The following is a 21,920-nucleotide window of genomic DNA, read 5'->3' as shown; positions in this document are numbered from 1 at the left end:
ATTACTCATGGGCACACTATAGACGCTCATAAAAGGACATTACCACATTAGAGAGGGTATTTATAACTGTCATTAGAATCGATGGGAGAGAACCTGTCAGACCTGGCCTAGTTTGTGGAAACATTTTACTATATATATATATAAATAAATAACAAAAAATGCTTTCCATTTCCTTACGTTTCAGCAGGGTTGCCGGTCAACTGCAGCATGCATTTATCATAAAGCCAGTAGGAGGATGAAGATGAATGGTTACTAATAAAACTAGCCTTGTCCTTTGCATCTCTATTCTGTAAACCGTATCTGTGAATCTACCGAAGAGCAACAACTCTCCTCTCTTGGCAGATCTAGCCAGGCCATAATGACCTAATAAGCTGACAAGCCAGCCAGCATGCAGCTGCCCCTTACTTGTAATCTTGGCACACATCACCATAGAAAGTCGCTTCACCCCTGGAGAATAGACCAAAGTTGAAATAGATTGTATAAAGATGTGACAGGGGAGACAGACGATAGGAGACATTAACATAATTAGAGATTTTGACGACTTAAGAGCGTTTAGACATTGTGATGTTTATAGTTTTGTTTTCAGTGTGACTTGTGAATTACTAGTAATTAGTTGCATGGATTGCAGTAGAGCAGTGGAGATAGGAAGAAACCAGTATCAAGATATGTTTTTGGACTTTCCTCTAATCGTTGCCTTTTTCTTGTAAATTATTGGACGATTTTAAGTTAAGTTATTGACAAAATGATATTCATCATAAAGGCTCACTACCAGTAAACATATACAACCAGAGAAGGGTTGCAGGCACACTAAGAGAGGTCACAAGACAAAAAGGAGTGGAATTATTGTGTGCAAGTGTAAATGGCAATTTAAAAAAAGGCAAACAAGCAAACATTGTGTCTGGACTGTTCATGGAAATAGAAATATACTAACTTGTCGTGAGCTTCCATCTGTAGCGTTTAAAGAAAAAAAGAGGAAAACAGAAAATCAGAAGAAGATCAGAGTTCAGCTTTAAGTTAAACCAGAACATGTGGATACTGTACATGCCATGGGTTGTACACAACAGAAGAACAAAAATGCAGGATGCAAAAAAAAAAAAAAATGTGCAAGAGATGCCACAAGACATGCCGCTATTGTCGACAAGCTCAGGGAGAAAGACAGCATTGTTTGTCTGTCAAATCATCTATTGTCCCCCTGACCCGAAATGACTGGCACCAAACCTTTGCCAAACACTCATCTCACCCATGTGCACAAATGCTTTACAGAGTTATGTAAATGAATGTAGCATTTGCCCAAAAAAAAGAGAAGAAAAGAAAAAACCCTTCGCCCGATTCATGTCCAATTTCTCTTGTGCTCTGAACCCCATCCACAGCGCTAAATGCCAGAGCAGTGACGCTTCATGATGTCAGGGTAAGCTCTGAACAAACATCATCACACGAAACCTGTTTGAATGCGACAGGCCTAGACACATTAGACATATGCTGTTTGCATCGAACTGTTTACTGTCTGGAGAAATCCAACAATGTCTTCATCAGAAAGAGGGCTGACAGTTATAATCAAGCTCCAATCTTCTCAAAAGTGGCCGGAGGAACGGGGTTTAGGCCGTCGACGGGGAAACGTCACAAAAATGTGAGCGCTCTCGGCAGCAAGCAAGTGTGGCTGCTTAAATTATCGAGCAGTAAAAGGCAGTAAAAGCTGATGAGAACTCAGCAGAATTTATGAGTGAGGCTAAATACAGCCGACGGGCCACATCCCGCCAATGGCTGCAGTCAGATCACGCTACGACGACCACAGGAACCAGACTGTCTCGTCCTCAAAGACTATCTCACACCACACTGACACTTTCTGGATCATCTAAAATGGGTTTTGGTCCATTCCTGGAATCCTTGTAAAATCTGGTCAAATTCTGACATTTGTTTTGTGTAATTATAGAAGCAAGAGTTTGGTCATTGGAGCAGCAACTTCATTTTGAATACACAGCAGAGATGATGGCTGCATTACAGCTCCGGAACCAAGTTATTGTTCTTTTCAATAGTTTAACACCAAAAAGATCAATAAAGTTTTCAAGGAGCGACTGAAGATTCACTTTTCCAACACAACCGATCAAACCTTTACTGGAGGGACAACATGTGAGAAGGCTCCATGTCAAGAGTTGGTTGAGCAGCTTTTACTTGGCCCATAAAATGTATTTCATAAAAAAAACAAGACGCACCACGATCAAGACTTCCCATCATTACTACTGTGATGTGACAAATGACTAGCTGTACGACCCTAGAACTTCAGTAAATCCAGAGAATCCTGGAAAAAAAATGGAAGTTGACACTGACATCGCCAGTAAATTATGTTCAAGCGTAATGATAAATGAGCTATTTAATCAAATGTATTATCAGGAGGTATGACTTCTGACTAATGCGATGTTTTACAAAGAAAAACCGAAGTGACAAAGCGATAACTATGTGAAACAACACAGCTTCTAATAGCTGAGAAATACTGCACTTGAAAATTAATTATATTTCTTTTCAACATCCTACTGAGCGTAGAAGCAAGATACAAGTAACAATCACAGTCGATCAATAACCCATCTGTTGAAATAGCAAATCAGGTTGAAAAGGTGGATCGATTTGCAAGAAATTATACATTCGTCAAAAGTTTAAAAAGTCTTTCTTTTTAGTATTTGTCCATCTCTCTCACTTGCACATATAGTGAGGATGACGGGAACAAAAAGGAAAAGATGGAGAAAAATCAATAGTACAAAAATAGATCATAACTTCTACAGTGGCCAAAGAGGCAAAAAGAACCAGAGAAAAAATAAAATGGATTTTACAAGGCCATAAAACTGTGAGTGATTATATTGACACATCCTTCACTAATCTCTGTAAAACAGGTTTTGTCAACCGATGAATTCCTTTCAGCTGAGGAAAACCAGCGTGAATTGCAAATGTCAGCTAAATATCCCCTGCTATGCTAACGAAGCGTTTGCTTTCAGCTGTATGATAAAGGCCAACAGAATCATTGAGGTCTGTTTTGACAAGAGCTGACAGCCTCCCCCCCCCTTTCCCTCAAGTCATTCTATGGCCTTAGTCCATCTCTGATACAATCTATAGAGGCAGCTTATTGCTGCTGGTGTCTTCAGCAACCGCATACGTTTACACACAAGTCAACATATGCTTGATATCTTGTTTGTCACATTATTGGCAGTAAGTGGAATAATTAAGTAGATATCAGCAGTGAGTCAGCACACTGTTTATATTTCCTGGAATGCATCTTAAAAATCGGTGACATAAATTTGGCAGGAGACTTAAGTAAATTGTTAACATAATGTCGTTTGGAAATCCTGAAGGATTTATTTTCTCCTTCGCGTAAAACCAGAATAATGAGACATCAGAAACACCATTAAAACCCCATTAGTCACATTGTGGTTCAGAAGGAAATAGTGTTTATTTATCCACCTACCCATTCTGTGGCTGCTGCATACTGGCACGGCCCTGTGAGCTTGGGGTGTTAAGTTTAGGGGAGTAGGCCACAGGTTTAATAGCAGGTCCTGAGTTGGCACTACCACCACCTGCTGTAAATGGCCTCGCCATCTTGTTAATGGTTGTGCTGGGGGCAAAGGAGTACTTTGGCTGCACAGAAGCCGGAGCAAGTGAGTCCTACGAGGGCGTGGGAGAGGGAGACAATGCAGCACAGCAAACAACATGCGGTTAGACATTTTTGACACACAATGAAAAAAGGTCCCTTCTGCTGTTGCACAATCCCAAGCTTTATATTAAGAAAGCTTCCAGCGCAGCCCAATATTTTTATATTGCAAATTATTGCTCCGGGGCTGAAGGATCAGCTCTGTCAAAGCCTGCAGGCTTTTCTCTGCGCACGGAAGAAGTGCTTAAGAAGTGTGAACACAGACATTTTATTTGTGTTGGCGGTCTGCCACGGACCGGCCAAAGTAATCTGCTGCTGCCGGTAAAAAGGAAAATGCTCAAAGTGAGAAATTGTCATATTTGACTGACGTGTCTCACTAATGAGATTTCTCACTGAGCATTATGCTCAGACCGCAAAAGAACACCCACTCAGATGGAGCGCCGACTTTGTGAAGAGCATTTTTGTTCCTGCTGTTTTGCTAAAAATATCGCGCAGCACAAAGCAGCTCATGACACCATTGTACCATACACGCCGTTATCAGTTGGGCAAGTAGCTCTTAAGAGATTTGATGGTGAAACTATTTGCATCAGTATTACACTGGCTTCAGGGATTGTGCAAGGCATCACAACATGAACCGCAGACAACTCCAAAAGCAACATTCACAACACTCCATCCAGCAAACAACTAATTTAGCGACTCAGTGACGCTTCGCTAATGCACAGTGCAGGGCCTCTGTGAGAGCTCGACAGGTGACTCGAGTGAATCAGATGAATTTAAACACAAAGTGACACGACACACTATTGAAGCCAATTGTGAGCAATGATTAAAGGACGTTTCCAATTCAATCAATGTCACTGTAGTCCTGTAGCAGACCATGCCAACGCATCAGAGTGTGCATGCAGAGGTGAGCTCAATGTTTCAGACAGAGGTAGTCTTACCTTCTGCTCTCCACCCGCTTTGAAAGCTCTGTGAAAAGAAGAGACAGTTACTACACACTTACAATAACAAATCACACACGTCTGCAATGCTTCAGTCAAAGAGTAAGTTTAGTTTGAGACAATGGCAATGTTGAATCTCCTGAACAATTTACGAGTAGGTTATGTGAACTGAAAGAACCTTATGACGACTTAAAACTAGTATTACACATTTTACTAAATCTAAATTACAATGACACAGATACAAATATCCACCTCATATAACAAAGACTAATTGCTGGACTCACACACAACATTGTAAGCAGCTTAGAGAGTGACTTTAGTTTTCAATTTAATACATTTTTTTTTTTTACTGAAAGGCTCTTATTGTTGTAGTTTTGCCCATCCTTCCCATTAGTTAAGACAACATTCTAACAACAAGCTTAATTTCTTAAATAGGGAGTTGCAGGAACCCTGCTTGAGACTGTTTTATTGCAAACAAGTGATCAGACGGGTTTTAAACGGGACCAGTTTATCCCACTTATCTAAACCACTCACAGATGCAAGAATAAAAGAGAATGCACTCAAAACAGCCATAATAATGATCCAATGAGTCATAAAACTACATGAGCACACATGTACGACTGAACCAAGAAGCATCCGTACTGTTGGATTCAGGATGTTTACAGTTCGGTTGTAAGTTCACTTCTGTTTTCATATCTGTGGTTGGGATAATTGGGTTACAAACTGGACTTGTTTGCTTATAATGCCTGCTCGTGGTGCCCCATGGACCCCACTGCAACGCGGTCTCAAACGGACTCCCCTTACGCCCATATGTCAACAATTAACCTAAACTGCAAAGATGGTACAAGCAATAGAAACGATGGGAGAAAAGAACCAGGTTGTAAAAGCAATGGGGTTTTTTTCTCTGTGCTTTAAACAACAAAACCTCACTACATCTCACATCGTCTTTAACCGTCTGCAGATTCACCCAGTTAACAATGCTGCACATGCCACAGTGGAGTGCGCTTCCTTACTCTAATCCCAGGATTCACATTGCTGCGTTGCCTTTGCTGACTGGAGGAGACGGTTCATTAAAATATCTTAACACAGTAAACATGTGGGCACCTAGCTTTATATTGCTGCTGGCTCCAGAAATAACTAAAACATAAACTACTACCATCCTGTGCCCAATGTTTGCATGCTACACAAAGCTCCCACAGGGTTAAGCAAGAATGAACCAGCCCTCATTGTTTTTCGTGGCTACAGTCACACCAAACAATGGGCAGCGCTTCCTGTGACAATGAGAAGTGAATAACCACTCGTCACTGCCTGCTCAACCCTGATAGAGTAACGATGAAGACAGGATGACAACAGGGCTGTATGGATGGAAGGGAAGGCATACCGACATGTCTGTGCGTGTCAGACAAATCAATGTGACATTCATAGCGCCTCAGCTCGCCTTAACCCACAATTTGATGAGTCACACTTAAAAGCAGGGATATAAAGGACCGTCTACGACAACCGCTACTTACTGTGTTCATTTTGGCAAACTGGACTTAAATGAACAAATGTGGAGATGATTAAGTCACCGTATCAATGGAATATGTTGTTTTTATTTTTTTTTCTTGGCCCAAATTTGACCTGTACTGAAACTAAATATGCACACTGTGAGCTCATTTCCTGCCTCATTTCATTTCAAAATCTCCCATGATACTGTAATTAACTTTGCACACATCACCGACAAAACTCCAGCCACAAACCTCCTCGGCCGATCCTTGACATTGAAATACGGACCTTGTGAGTCCCTGTAGCTGCTACATGATCCTCCTTTCTTTGAAGCTGAAAATCTATTGCCCATATTTTTTTGATTCCACTTCCTATAAAAAGCCCCTGGATAAAGCCTCAACCTTCCCCATAAAAATGACACCAAATGATCATTGGTGTTGAACAAAATGAGGCACTAAAGCAAACAATAGACCATATCTCATCACCGTGCGGCTGTGCTCCTCTCTTCACATAAAAAGAAACTGTGGATTGCAGCCAAGATACGAATAAATAAAACTGACAATAGCTCCTCTCTGAGAAGCGTTTGAGGAAAACAATATTTGTCTTACAATACAATAATAGGAGGAGGCGAGAGGAAGAGAGCAGACCGGGGAGTCATGGGTAGTGGAAGAATGTGAGATGTTTACAATAGCTGGCCTCCACATGGAGATGAGAAATAGAGGAGGGAAACCCCCCCCGAATGGCGCACAAGTATGGTGAAGTAAACCTGTGGCTCATCACAGGCCTACCGAAGAGTTACACTCGAGAAACCCTTACAAGAATAAATAAAATCTCTAACCCGCAGAGAAATAACTACAGCAAGCTTTCAGTATAATGAAGTTTGCTATGATAACACACAAAAGATGATTTGTTCTAAGTCATTCAAAATGAGTTTACATAATTCACATTCAGGTTTTGGCATAGCAAACCCGCCCAAAACAGCAAGGAAGCAGGCCTAGTGGAATCAGCTCATCACAGGTTCAAAATATGTTTGATTAATGACATCTTGTTAAGATAACACTATCGGAGTCTGAGTCTGAATGTCTGTTAGACAGACACATCATCTAGCTCAAGTATAACGACTGATCCATCCCTCTGCAGAGAGCATGGCGTCACTTTCTCTGACTTATCCCCTCACCACAAAGGCCAACAAGATTCTTCCAGTCACTTTTCTAATTCTCCTCTACTTTTAAACTCTGAAAAACCCCACCCATGTCTCCACTGCTCTCTCTCCTTCACACACACACTCCTTTTAAGGCATTTAGCGTTTGTTCCGTGTGACGTCTTTCTGCAGGGAAAGAAAACATGCAACATCAGCAGTGTGTCTTCTTGGCTGTATGAAATACAGGAATTGCAGCTCTTTGATAGCAAAGAGCGCAGCCTTTTATAACACCCCTACCCGATACGGTAACTCCCGTTATCTTTGGGCATAATAATAACCTCCTGCAATATTTATGAAACGACATATTGCATACAAGATTGCAGTACTAGTGACACTCTACAAAGCCCCAACTCAAAATCTGCCTTTGATCCCCCCCCCAAGTTTAACAATCTCTGTACTGCTCTACCTCCAACCACCTCTCCCTCTCTTCTTATTCATCTTTCCTCCATTATTCAGAGAAAAATAAAATCAATTTCCGGGATTAAAGTCATACATTTATGAGAAAAAAAACCTCTGTGTTTTTTTCTTGTAAATTTGCCGCTTTATTCTCAAAGAATATCAAACTTGCAAGATTATTAAATCATAAATTCACAAAAATAGGAAAGATGGGGGAGTGCAAAACCAAATCAATGAGAAATAGTGGGGGAGTTTGTTATGGTAGCACTTCCATTTGCAAGGTTGGATCAACCTCACACCACAGATGCCTTCACTAAACACTGCGGCAACGTGAGCCGCCGAGTGCAAAATATGTAATGTTGTGACGGACTCTCCATCCATCCATTCGTTCGTATCTCCGGATGGCAGGAGCAGCAGGTTAAGCAGAGTATTAAAGATGTCCCTCTCACCAGCAGACTCTAAAGGACATAATTCACCATAATCTGTGGTTCAACACAAGCAGTTATGTTATGTACCTTTTCTGTGTTATTTGCCCTTCACACTGACAGTCACAGTTGGGTACAGTCCTTTAAAAGCATCAATGTGTAACTTTGGTAACACAGTGTGATTTAATATGAAAGACATCTTTCAGGACCTTTACCTCACTCAGAAGCAATCCTTACTAGAATAACAATACTTTGAGAGCAACAAAATACAGACTTTATAATCTCATAAATTTCACCTCATCTATCTATCAGAGTTTTTGTCTCGTCAAGTTTCTTTCTCTCTAAATATTACTATCCTCCCCCGGCCAGTAATATTATTTTTTCCTACAATTGCCCGAAGACGCAGTCGTACTTCTCAGCTTTCTCAAGCTATTCTATTCAAACTAAAGTGATAAACTAGTTTAATCTTTGCTCCTTTGCTTTTTTTTTTTTTTTTTAAAGCGGTTTGGCAGAACACATCATATCTGTGCTCAATATTCATTTTGTATTAAGACTGCAACTAACTTTCACTATAGATACATACGGAGATTATTGACTTGATAAATAGATTTGTTTATAAAAACGAATAATTTATAGAAATAGTTGCCTAATAATTTTCTGTTGAATGACTAATGAATGAATAGATTAATCAATGAAGCTCTGTAATATATTACTAAGAAATACCAATGCCAACTTCCTTTCCCGTTAAAAAAACAACAACACATCAATAAACCTATTTCAAATAGAACATTAACTTTTAAACCCACTGGATGAATTGATCTGTGCTGAGAAATCCATGTTGTATGAATGTAAGAGCCAATTATATGTTGAACAATATGCAGCAGATACTGTATACCCCATGACCTCTACATCTCAAACTATTAGTTTGTGTACTGGCTGTTTTCTTCTGGAGGGTCATGTAAAATGAACTGTGGCTGTTTTGACTCTCAGCAAACTCAACAGTCGAGTCTCTTGGCAGGCAACAACAAAATGAACCCGATGTGAAAATAGCGGCGTTACAGCAGGGATCACCACCTCTTTACTTCATGATACTCATAAGCAGGCTCATGACAGCAGCAAAGCTCATCATGGTTACGTTCCAGCCTTTTGTGGGAGAGGAATCTACTTCTTATAATTAAGATTCTGATGAAACATTTGGCCTGCACTCTCCAGAGATACTTTATCAGTAAGGAATTTCTGGCAGGAGTTATGTGAGCAGGTATGAGTGCAGCCTTTTTGTTAGTTATCCAGTGCTAATTAAAGTAAAGTCAAGCTGGCACACACTGAACAACCAAGTGTTTTAATCTGAAGAAAGACTTTCTCTAGTTTCATTATAAACTGAGGCATAAGGCAAGGTACTTGTGGCTCCTCTGCAAATAGTTTATTTTAACCAAACAAAGGCCAGTGCATCCGCCTGACAACATTTGGCATGCATATCTGCTGCTAAGTGCAGACTACTAACCCCTGATCTTGCTTCTTTTGAATTTTGAGGACAGAATATTGATTCAATACCAAACTAGAAAGAATTCGGAGCATGTACCTCACGATCACAACATGTTGAGAGGTTTCAATCAACATCCACATACATATTGATGGATGATAAAGTAGAATTTTGTATAAAATACCTAAATCCTGGGAATTTTTGTTTTGTACAAAGTGTAATTGTCCACCTTCATTATCTCGGAGCTAAAATGCATAATACTTTGTCGGAGTGCTCTGCACCCGTCTTATGAATGAGGTTGCAATTGCATTCAGTAAGTTTGTTTCTGCTAGGCCATGCCAGCAAGACTTTGGCATTAACGGTTGTAGGAAAACCGGACAGTACCCATTATGTGAAGATTGGACACAATTTATAGAGGGAGTGATACAAAAAAAAGCAGTTTTAAACAATTGGAAATCAATGTGGGTGGAATCGTGCACACCTTTATGCAAAGATACGGGTTTATTCACATTTCAACAGTTTTTGAAATATCCTGCTCACTACTTATAGACAACGAAGACAAACCGGATTCATTTCATAATTACTTTTTTGACAGCATTGGTTGGGACTTTAATGAGTAAAATTAAGTCTAAGTCTAAACCTAAAACTAAACCTTGAGTGTGTGTGTGTGTGATTTTATACCAATGTGTTTTGCAACCAAAGCAAATTATGGTATTTCACCTCTTTCGTGCTCACATGTTGTGGTGTTTTATGCCGATGTGTTTGACCGAGATAAGATGGAGTTCTTTGTTTCATAACGCATGGACACATGACTTACTTGCTGAGGGCGAGGGTGAGGGAGTCTGTCGCTGCTCTGATCTTGTTCTGTGCCTCCACATGGGTCATCTCTTCTGCATTAGTGTCACTGATGGACACCACCCAGTCTCCTACACCGACACCAGCCTGAGCCGCCTTACCGCCCGGGGTCAGCTGGAAAAAAGAAAAAAAAAAACACAGGAACAGAAACCAGGCGGAAGTTAGAGGTACAAGGTCGTCACAGGAGAGGACAGTCATGTGGAGGAAAACATCGTCCTCACAGAAGAGCACCAGTAGGAACAATAAAACCATACAGCTACTGGTCCTAGAATAGGCCAAATACAAACATACCATGAACTTAACAATTCTGCAATATTTGTATCCATCTTGTATCTCGTTCTTTTCGAGGATGCCATTTTGTCTTTGTTATCATAGTCGGTCTCAAAAACAGTTTCCTAAACGGAGCAGCAGTCCAAAGCAAAAATCCAGGAAATGTGAACACGTTCAGTCGACTCTGCTACAACGTCTGTTAACGACACTTAATAATCAGCTCAGGGAGTCTGTGTGTCTGGGCCGAGATATTTCACTCAACACTATCGGGAACAGGCATTATAGGTCATCATGATGTCATCAGTCATCAGTGTGTGATTTGCTGCAGATGTGACTGTGAAAGGAACTCCCGATAGCTGCAGACAAGGCCCGTATGTTACAAATAGTCACATCGTTTACTGGAACAACCCATCTAGACAGACAGGTAAGTCACTGACAAAACAATGACATCATCCTCTCGTCACCCGGACACATTGAGTCAGAGCAGAAGGCCGGAGTCTTGTTACAAACAGCAAGAACATAGTCTATAATGGTTTTCTACATGTACACAGCGGTTCTAGAGGACATGGCAGAGAGTGAAGCCTAATACACAGAGCGGAGACGCCACATCGTGTTTAGTAAGGGCTTAGTCAGCTTGCCCATGCGGCTTAATGAAACTTGAGACTTGTGTCAAAGTCTCAGATAACTGGAGTACAAAGTGTTCAGCATCAGATAAGTAAGCGAGTGTCAGGATTTCTGGCAACAAAAAAAAAAAAAAAAACCTATTAGGATTACTCTCTGATGTCATGGATCCTTGCTGCAAATGTTAGCTCATCAAAAGCTCAGAGGACTCCCGCGGTTCAATCAATAGTTTTCTGCCATGTTCAGCTAAGCTATCACACTTGCCGCTTTGATTCCGAACATTAAACATAAACACTTGTGTGAGCAGGGAGGTAATATGCTCCGTAAACTGACGACAGGCTCAGGCTGAGATACAACTCCGCTCCCCACGCAGACAACAAAGTTAAAGCCCGTCTTGATTTGAACGACGCCAACAGCTAAAAAAAAATATAAGGAAATGCAATCCACTGGGGCAGTCCAAGCTATATTTACTCTATAGCTAAGTTAAAACATCACTTTAATTGGCTTTGATTTGCACTCACTGGAAGCAATTAGAGGGGTTAAGAAAGAAATAATTTCTCCAGTTTAGGAAGACTTGAAAGAGTTTGAACAGCGTAGACTTGAGGAAAAACAACTATGACATGGGCACCAGTGACATGTTCTGAAAAGGGCGCACAGCCTGGCACTACAGAGAGCCGCAGACCCCTTCTTACTACTATGCTGGATTTTAAAACGTTAGTAGAAACATTTTAACAAAACAAAGCTTTTATTAGCGTTTAACAGTAAAAACACCACGAGCCTTAGCCACAAAAGCACTGGCAAAGCCTCAAGGGAGCTGTAGTTGTTTAATTCTAACAAAATCTGTTAAATTAAAGAGGTTTTAAAATGTTACTAGCCGGTGCAGTAATAGATACCCCTGTAGTGTAGACAATGAACAGAAAAGACCATCATTGTGCGTCACCTTCTCAGAAAAGAAATTGAATCAAATTGAGCAATGAAATTAACTGCAAGCCAACCCTGGAGTAGGTTGGGAATGTGGGTCTGTGCAAAGAGTAAAAGTGATTCTAGTTATATAAAAACAGCATGGGAAATACAGACAGGTGAAGAACTAAAGATAAACTATGAATAAATGAAGAATGCAAATGTTTTCGTACAGAGCCCAAGGGGTCACAAAATGTGTTGATGAATATGAATAGAATAGGGTTGGTAGAGTTTCAGAGACCTGGATGTTCTATACCAAGGAGCACTGAAGCTGCTCTGGAGGCTTGAGGTGGCCCAACCCCTTACTCATTTTATGCTGATTTTGCATTCTATTTGCTATTCACCTGAATGTTCTCAAAAATGACAGACCACCATCGAACATTTACCACGAAACGCTGACGTCTAAATGTAAAAAGGTGAGGCAAAGACATTAAAGAGAAGAGTCGTACAGATTGTAGGTTGCGTTTGTACGTGCATGCGAGTCTGTGTGAGCTGAGTTACTGATGGACACAGACACCTGTGCTCCTGGCTCAGGTTCAGTGTGCAGCTGCTCCCTCACTTGAGAAGGCAGCAGTTAAAGTTGCTGCGCTCAGACCTTCAGATGGTGGTGGGGGGGGGGGGGGGGGGGAGAAACCCTACACCCCTCCAGCAGTTTGTCAATATGACGAAGGACGGTGGAAAACATGTTCCTGAAGGCAACGCGCTGCACTCTACCTTACAGCAACCAGGGATGCAACATGATGGATGATAACGTCATGGCGCAGCGATAGCACAAAGATGGCTTTTGATTTGGCCGATTCCTTTGACACAAGTAACAAACGAGAAGCAGACTCATCCGGCCATCAATTATTTTCGTGCAAATATGATTGCAGCTGAATTCACACCACACTTCAGTGCAACTGAAGGTATTCGCTAACACTGGGGGTTAGCCTCATGGTTAGTAGACCGTTTCAAGGCACAGCAGCAGGGCTGTTTTGGTCGGCTATCGGATTTCAAAGCATGAGCCAACTTCTCAAAATACAACATCTTGTATTCACCTTTGAAGTGCTTCCCTTGACATGGTCAGTCAGAGCCTCATGCTCGCTCTTGTTTTTTGGTTGAACTTTACTAAAGTTTATCTACAACTGCAGATATACTGGCCGTGTAACTCTGCACCGGCTAACTTTTATTCTTTCCACGGCTATTTGGGGGCCGAGAGACAGTCTGTCCTTACATCACTCGCACAGCACAGCTGATGCAAGGCCATAAATATCCCTCTGAGAAATAGAAAACCAAACCTGCAAGTATGTGGTCCCACTGAAATGGCTGCAGCGGAACACCTAGCACTAAGTCACCTTAAAAACGCCACTGCACTGATCACAACACAAGACATTCACCTCCAACGAGCGACACAAGAAATGCCCCCCCGCGGGCGATCTATCAGCAAGTACTGAATTATTAATTCACCCCTCTAACAAGGCCTCTCTTCCCAGAGTTTGTACGTGTATGAGAAAGCGAGAGTGTTTAAAGAGTATACAAGTGATAAAGCAACAGATGGTCTACCACACACACACAGACAGACAGACAGACAGCAATAAAAGACTCTGACACATCCAGCTGTAGTGGTGGAGGGATAACTTGACATCATCTACAATTTCCTGCGTACATTTGATTTTAGCGTTGTGGCTTGTGTTTGTAGACAGAAACCAGATGGTGCTCAGGAGGCTCGGTTATGGTATCATAATGTTTATGGAATTGGGATGGCACGAGATCTGGGACAGATATCTAGAGAAACTCCTCAGAGGAGTTAGGGCTGCCTTAGATTAGGACAGACACAACTGAAACGGCAATGAAACGGTGTTACGATGGCATCTTGCCTCTTAAAAGTTTAGGCCTCTCCTTTTGAAATAAGGATCTTGGGGCAGACATGTGGCGAGAGATGTAATTTTACTTAAGTATACCTTAGACATCTCATGGTCTAGAGAAATTCAAGGAAAAAAAAAAAAGTTGCCACATGGGTTGTGTAGAAAAGGGTAAAGACAGAGTATGCTGTTTCTGGAGGCAGGATCAAACAAAAAGAATGAAAAAGATGTTTCAGAAGTCAGTTTTCATTGGAGGAGATGCTCGTGTGTTGAGGGCCTGCTGGACATTTTACCCAGAATATGAGTCGGCCGTCATGCGCCAGTCCTTTTGCGTTCAGCGAGAATGATGACATCATCGGGGTTATCTGAGCTTGGGTTTGGAGGCCGCAAATTCATCAACAGAAATTCTGTGTTACAGCTAGAGAAGAAGGCGCCATCGAGCTGCATTATGGGAAAAGTAGGATCCAGTGTTTTTGGATCTTGACCCATACTAGGGACTAAAGTCTAGCTAGCTCGGCCTACGCTACTTCATATTTTACCATTTTTGGATCAGTCTCTCCCACGTTCCAAAACTTTATGGAAGTACAATGCTAAAGTGATCGACTATCCCTTTAAATACCAATAACATTACATTTCCAACCCTAATAGAAATTTCAGTTCAGTTTTCATCCCAGGCTGGAAGGAGGGTCTACTGCTATCAGTGTCTGATTGAAAGGGATACAATATGATAATTATACCAACAGAGAAAGACATTGCTTTCTCATATTTTGTCTTTGCTTAATGGGATGGTGAAGGGTCAAGAGCAGTCGGTTCTGATTTCTCTGTTGAGCCATTTTTTTCACATCTTCTAACGCAAAGCTAAGAAAACTAAAAGTGGGTTATTAATACTACAAGAGAGTCAAATAAAAGTTATGAACATATTTTTCCAGATGATAAATGGGTGTATACATATTATGCTACGGTCAAACTGTTTGTTTTTTCCTTTCACCGTGACGTTCTGTCTTGGCATGGTCTCTTTCCCTTTGATCTCACTGGAAATGTATTCCAGTGAGATTGGAGGAGTCCATCATAGGCACGAGAAAAGTGAGCGTGGACGACATATCGGACACAGAAGGAGACAAGAGGATTGTCTGCTGGCAGCGACAGGGTGGATACGACAAAAATCCCAGGAATGCTGAGAAAGCGTAGCTTTCCAGGCCCGCAGACAGACGAGGAAGGAAACAAGTATTCATAGAGCATGGAAACCTATATACCAACTCACACACACTAAGGAGGTTACCAGTCCAGACCAAAGACTTTCCAAATCAATGCATAGATGATCAAAATCTCCATTTACAGTACAACAAATACGATGATTAAACATGAAGCTATTGATGATGTGACAATCTGCCACAGTAAGACCAAACTCACATTACCTAAATGACCATAAGCTATAAATGAATCAGCTCTCAACAGCACTAACTGTCATCTAATCTTCCCAAAAAGCACTTGAACGCATTGACCCATCAGGAGTTATCACTTTTCTACAATCAAAGCGTCTTTAATGAGCCTTTTGTCCTGTCACTCAACATCTTCTTCATTGTGTAATCTCTTTTAAGCGACTGTCTGGGTTGAGATTCGTATCGCATCTGCTACAGACCAGTAAAGAAAGGACCACCCATTAAATTCTTCCAAGCCAAGTGAGTGACTTTTCTTCCTGTTACTAAGGGATGCTGTATATCTTTGAGGTTTACGTCCCCTGGTTGGGCAGTTTTCATCCTCTGCGACTGTGTGATTCACTGTCCAGTCTTTTATGACAAACGCAAGGAGAGCCAACAGTTCCACAGATGTAAACAGAGAAAAGCTGTAACATCTTTATAACTCATGTACCCTGCAGCCTTGGTGGACTGCTGGAACAAGCCAAAGACATGAGCCACTGACCAGTCGTTAACGCTGCAATCTTAGCTGTACTGGCTTTTGTTCTGTTTTTCAAAAAGGGAGCCATTATCAATTTCACACACAAGCTGCTTAGACAAACCGTGGTCTAAAAAAAATGTTATGGAGACCGAGCGTGAAAGACTTTGCAATACAGAAAATCTAAGCGATGTGCGTCAGCGAGGATAAAATACAATAAAAACAATCAGCGTGTGTAATGTACATGGATTGCAGAAAAACTGGCCTTCTGTACTGGCCGGTTAGTCAAGATCATTCAACTACAACCACGGACACACCCGCTGACATTCACCCGACAGTACGCCTTGCCAGGCTACACTGAAAGGACTCCGAGTCAACTCCTATACAGGAAATCCCTGTTTTGTTTTGAGCAATTTGTCAAAACTCTGTTTGGTCTTTTATGGGTAGAAGAAAATGTTTCTTGTCATTGATCCAAGGGGAACATTGTGTTTCTGACTGCGATGCCTGCCAGAGAGCACAGCAGATGCGAGACATGTTCTGACAAAGCTGGTGATAACCCCTTCCCTCACCACAGGATTACGCCAGCTCTACACACACCTCAATGCGATGCCAGTTACGACACACAGTCGACTCTTTAGGCCATACTTATCGGAGCAAACGTACAATAGTGCATCATTTGTTCACAGCTTTTCATTTTAATGCTATAATACAACTGTGACTTTCTGGCAGCGACAAAGAAACAAAGAACTGAAAGTGTTTGAAAGACTATGCGGAGTAACATTGTGAGGACTGACCCACATATTATTGCCTTTTAACTCCTAATCATCTCGAAACCTGCAAATATTGAACATAATTGATGTGTAACTCAATCCAACATGTATGTATCATCCCAGCCTCTAAGGTAGCAATGTAACAACGTCAGTGGGGAATGAATGTCAGATCTGTGTGCGCAATAGCTGGCAGCAACGTTGGAATGATGTTGTGTGTGCGCCTGTGTGTGGCTGCAAGTATGTTTGTCAGGCAAAGCGGCAATGCACATATAAGGGCTGGAAAGTGGTTGCTGCTCTCTTCAATAGCAACAGTAGTTTATCAAGTATTTAAAATTCATTCAGTGAGGCAGTGGTGACCTAACATGGAGAGTGCAAAGCACTGCGAAACAGCATGTCCATGACCAATTAATGCTATTAATCCAAAAGACACTGCATGTTAAGGCCGACTGGATTTGGGTTGGTAGTGGTACATACACCTTAAAAGTGTGAGTGACATGAAAATGAACGCCACAGTCTGCTGACAAAGTCCTTAACAAAAGATGACATGCATATGCTCAGGTGGGGGTCATTGTGTGGAGACCAAGACGACTGAACATTAACAAAAACTTGCGAACGGGCTTTTATATGGAAGCTTGGAGGGACATAAATGACTTTACAGGATGACCCTCAGATGTAAATCTTCAAGAAGAGTGCAAAGTCATCAATGTGCACAGATGCAGACACAAGCGGCCTCCAATAACAAACAGTTTCTTACCCTTGACACGGTGAGTGGCATGCTGAAGTCCTTGCCACCCTGCAGCCTGAAGCCCCAAGGCGCTGGGCCGCTCAGGGTTACAGAGTAAGCGGTCATAGCCTTGGAGAAGAGAAAGGAGAAAAAAGTTTTTTAATTAGTCAGAAAGCCCGGAATATTGTCTTTTTCTGCTTCATCCAAGCAGCTTAGCTACTGGTTGTGTGCATTCGTTTCCAACACAAACACACACATTCCACACAGAAACATACATTGAAGTTCTTACAAGACGATAACACACCAGATCTGACACTGTGGGACCAACATACAGACTAAAAGTGGATGCATCTCAGGTGTGCATTCATATATACGAGGCCTACTCGGGATGTAAAAAGTATACAGCAATACAAATGACAACATCAGCATCAAAATCCTACTGGACAATAAAAACAGCAGCAGCGTTTGGCCCTCATCTTCCTTCTTTCAGAATACAGCCAGCTCATTGTATTCAACGAACAACTCAACCATTGAAAGTGAACTATCATGAAACATTGGCCCACAACTTACAAAGTTGTCCGGACATTTTTTTATATTTTACATGATTTGTCAAACCATGAAAACAGTGTGAACAATGGCCAGAACTGATTACTGAAATAGAACAGCAAGTCACTAAATAACCTGGTAATTTTAGAACCCAAAGGCAACTTGGGCTATGTCACTTGCGAGAGTTACGGCTGTACCACTGACCTCTGTACCTGCACCTCTAACACACTCTTCTTCCTCTTCCTCCTCCTCCTCCTAAACCCCACCAGGTGTCATCGCTCTTTGTGACACACAGCTAGCTTCCCAAGATGCCACCATGCATACCCACCTTGTCCTCAAGGGCTGGCCGATAGCCCAACCCTGGGAGAAAGTTTAAGAGTCAGTAAGCTAGGGCAAGCAGATTCTCTCCGTTGGCAAACCCTACCCCCGCCGTCGTCTGTGACACAGGCAAGCGCTAGCCTTTCCTCACTCCTCAGAGGCTATATAAGGAATGTAAAACTACACCAAACTATTTCAGCCCAACACCCACATGAGTCACAGAGAGAGTGAGGGAGGGGGGGGGGGGGGGGTAGAGGAGGACGGAGAGAGGTAACGTCAGCTACCCCTATATTCTGGCAAAAGCCTCAACATCAAAGTCAATGGATGGTTGTTTTTTTTAAAAGTGTACTTGAGAAGCAGCCACAATTGAAGCAAAGCTTGTGGAATTCAACATTCCTTACGGAGGGCATGAAGCACAGTGCAGCCAGACCTGCAATTATATTTTAACATCTTAAAGTTCTTAAAGCAACAGAGAAGCTCAAGGTAGTAAAAACTAAAATAGGGCTCATAGAACAGAAAACAGAATCAGAAAAGAAATCTCACTATGGTCCTTATATATACACACACTATAACAATCAACCAGCCAGGCACCCAAATCCACAAATCCTGCTAATTAAATATATACTTTTAAGCGTTTTAATTAATATGTATCCATTTATTGTGTTTAAATTATTGTGCAAGACTGTCAATGTACTTTCTAGCTTGCATAAACAAGTCTTAATAACCAAAACTTGGATTAGTTTACTGTTATTTTTCTCATATTATACCTCCAACAGAGAAGCCTAAAAGACAAGAAAATCAATTATCAGATAGACGGCTTGGAACAATAAATGGAAATAGGAGCAACAGGTGATGGATGTTAGATTTAACTGTGATGACAGCACACAGTAAATTGATTATTTCGTTGTTTTGAGCAGAACGTAATAAGACGGTAAGTGATATAACGCCATGAAACTGGATGCATTTCAGTTGATTAAACACCATTCTCTATATTAAGCCAGTGGAGAAATCAACAGCCCATAAACATGCTAGTAATGACTGTGGCGCTCATTCAAGGGACGGTGTCCCTGCTTATGGTATTGCTATTTATAATCGATGGTGTCACAGTAACATTTCTATAGAAACTCGTACGTTTAATGTAAAGTGCTGTATAGGCTACTAACCTCAAATACACGAACTTAGACGCTTCTTTCTCACAGGCGACACAATTATGAGCTCATATGACTTACTTTAAAATAAATTCAGAGTGTCCAAGATGATCGTTTGCGACGGTTAATTACAGACTGAAGATCACAGTGCAGACCTTGAAATAAACCCTTTACATTCACGACAGGAGTCAAGTTAGCGGGACGGAAACACGAAAACTGTCTCTTAACAAAGTAGTTTGCACCGCTACAGACCGATGGGGGGTTTCAGAGCAGAGAGACGAAACTATAAACGGCACAACTGGGAGCAACACAGCTCCATATAGAAACTTAAGACTGGGGACAAAAAAAAAAGTTGCTTTTAAAAAGTACACACACACACACGCGCGCGAAGGAATGCATTCAAATGTTTGGACAAATGAATTAGCTCACCTCTTGTCCCTCGTTCTTTTCGCCAAACATCACGTCTACCGGATGAAATAAAAAAAAAAGTCAATCGGTTAAGAAGGCTATAACTTTCGGACTTCCTTAAAGCAGACGTCAGGAAGCCACCGTGGATCCCTTGGTGAGCAGCAGGATCATTCCCTCACATTCTTTTTAGTAGGACTCGCCTGAAACGTCAGAAGTCACATGGGCCGCTGCTTCATTTCATACCCGGGCTGTAAACCAGAAGAGGCCGTGCCTTGCAGACATCTCGGCTGGGAAAACTAACGCTAATCCATGTCAGCCACCATGACTTTGAATGCCACTTTAAAGAAAGAAAGAAAGTCAACAATACAACATTGCGCAATATAAGCAAACAAATGTCAAAATTGTTCAACAATTTTTAACAGGAAATCCACAGGTGTGTGCAACCTGATCAGATTAAATGTTAAATGTTTAACTAGGGTATATAAAACAACAACAAAAACATGTTCCTATCTGATTTAATCTTCTACTTTTATCTGACAGCTATAGTTACTGTTACTTTGACGATTCATATTTCACATACAGTATAATAAGCTTTAAAAAAAAATTTTTTTATTATAGTCGTCATATACATTAGGCCAGTGATTTTCAACCAGTGTGCCGTAAGAGATCGCCAGGTGTTCCGTGGGAAAATGTCCAATTTTACTTAATGAGTCCAAAAAAATATTATTTAGTTGTTACCATTGTTGAGCGTCTGAGCTGCAATATAGTGGCTGGCTAAGTAATAATTTTCCATGCCAGTGGGTGGCAGTAGGTAGCACAATAATGACTTAGTTAATTTAAGACAGTAGAATTAAATGACGCGCGTCAGAGGTTGCGGTGACAAGACGAACAGCGATGGAGAAATATTTGAAAAAGAAAAATGCAGACTGGACAACATAACCCCGATGAAAAGCCTAGTAAGGATCAACACATTGAGAGACTTGTCACACACTGATCCTCTTAACATTAATAACAAAGTTAATTTCATGTCAAAATGAAATAAATACGTGAACAACAATGTGACTACATCCTGTATGGGTCACATTCTTCCCCATATATACATTTCCCCAGATTTTAGTTTACATCACCCCAAATATGAATACAAAGCACATCACATGTATTTTATAGCATCCAAAATATGCTTTCCAGGTCAGATCAGAGTTGAATCACTGAATCCATGGAAATATTATAATGCATGTTTGATTCCTATATTTAAAAATGTTTGAAAATTATCATCCCACAAATATGAGTTGCTGTCAAGTGCACCTTTAAAATTTTAAAGTGATATTCAGAGATTATTGTTATTGGATTGTTATTGATTGTTATTAGGGTGGATATGTATAGATATGTTAATTTATTATAATCTTCTAATAAATGAAGTATATTAAGGGGTGAAGGGGTCAGTTTGTGTTTTCTTCAGGATTTAGTTTGGTTCATTTAAAATGATCAAGATTAAATAACATTTACAATGCACCACCAGTAAACAACATTTTCCTTTATAATGTATCAAATCTGGAGTCGGTTGTTTTAAAACAGTTATGTGAATAGCTCTGAAATGTAATAGTGTAGTTAGTTATGTTAGCAGGTTGTAATTAAGTTATTTTTAAACCTTTGTTCTAATTCTAACTGATGTAAAAAGAATGACTGAAAATACAGGTGGATGGACCATAATAAAACCAACAATAACAACTTAAAGTTAAAAGGAATTTTATTTACAATGTAATACAGTTCAACATAACATGTAACAATATGTTAGAAAATGAACAAGTACATTCAGCATTTCACATCATAATACCGCGGGCACCGCTCCGCTGTCAGCAAATGTCATGGAAACGACGTGTATAGTAAAGTATGCTCATCTATTTTAATGTTGAAATGTTTACATTATTGTAAATTATGACGTGAAATGCAGAGCCGACAAGCTCCGCTCCGCCGAGTCTCCAAGTTCAGATGCAAAGTGACAATCTG

At 40.9% G+C, this 21,920-nt stretch overlaps 1 protein-coding gene across 5 annotated transcripts in view; it reads right to left on the bottom strand.

Moving 5' to 3' along the window:
* pdlim7 (PDZ and LIM domain 7) overlaps positions 1–20,105 on the bottom strand; it is a 31,408-nt gene extending 11,303 nt beyond the window's left edge. The window contains exons 1-5 of one of the 5 annotated variants that reach the window (XM_079167976.1): positions 19,935–20,105; positions 17,524–17,622; positions 10,377–10,528; positions 4,573–4,600; positions 3,452–3,648 (exon numbers count right to left, since the gene is read on the bottom strand). In XM_079167976.1, the coding sequence (XP_079024102.1) occupies positions 3,452–3,648; positions 4,573–4,600; positions 10,377–10,528; positions 17,524–17,622; positions 19,935–19,964 (506 nt within the window). In that variant the 5' untranslated portion in view covers positions 19,965–20,105. Of the gene's footprint in view, positions 1–3,451; positions 3,649–4,572; positions 4,601–10,376; positions 10,529–17,523; positions 17,623–18,243; positions 18,505–19,520; positions 19,801–19,934 lie in introns of those variants that run through there. The other 4 variants (XM_079167980.1, XM_079167979.1, XM_079167978.1 and 1 more) reach the window with 4 other exon arrangements.
* Positions 20,106–21,920: the final 1,815 nt, after the last annotated feature.

This window comes from Pholis gunnellus (assembly GCF_910591455.1).
Source record: "Pholis gunnellus genome assembly, chromosome: 10".
Taxonomy (NCBI): domain Eukaryota; kingdom Metazoa; phylum Chordata; class Actinopteri; order Perciformes; family Pholidae; genus Pholis; species Pholis gunnellus.
Note: the sequence above shows the minus strand (reverse complement) of the source record. Positions and strands in the feature narration are given on the sequence as shown.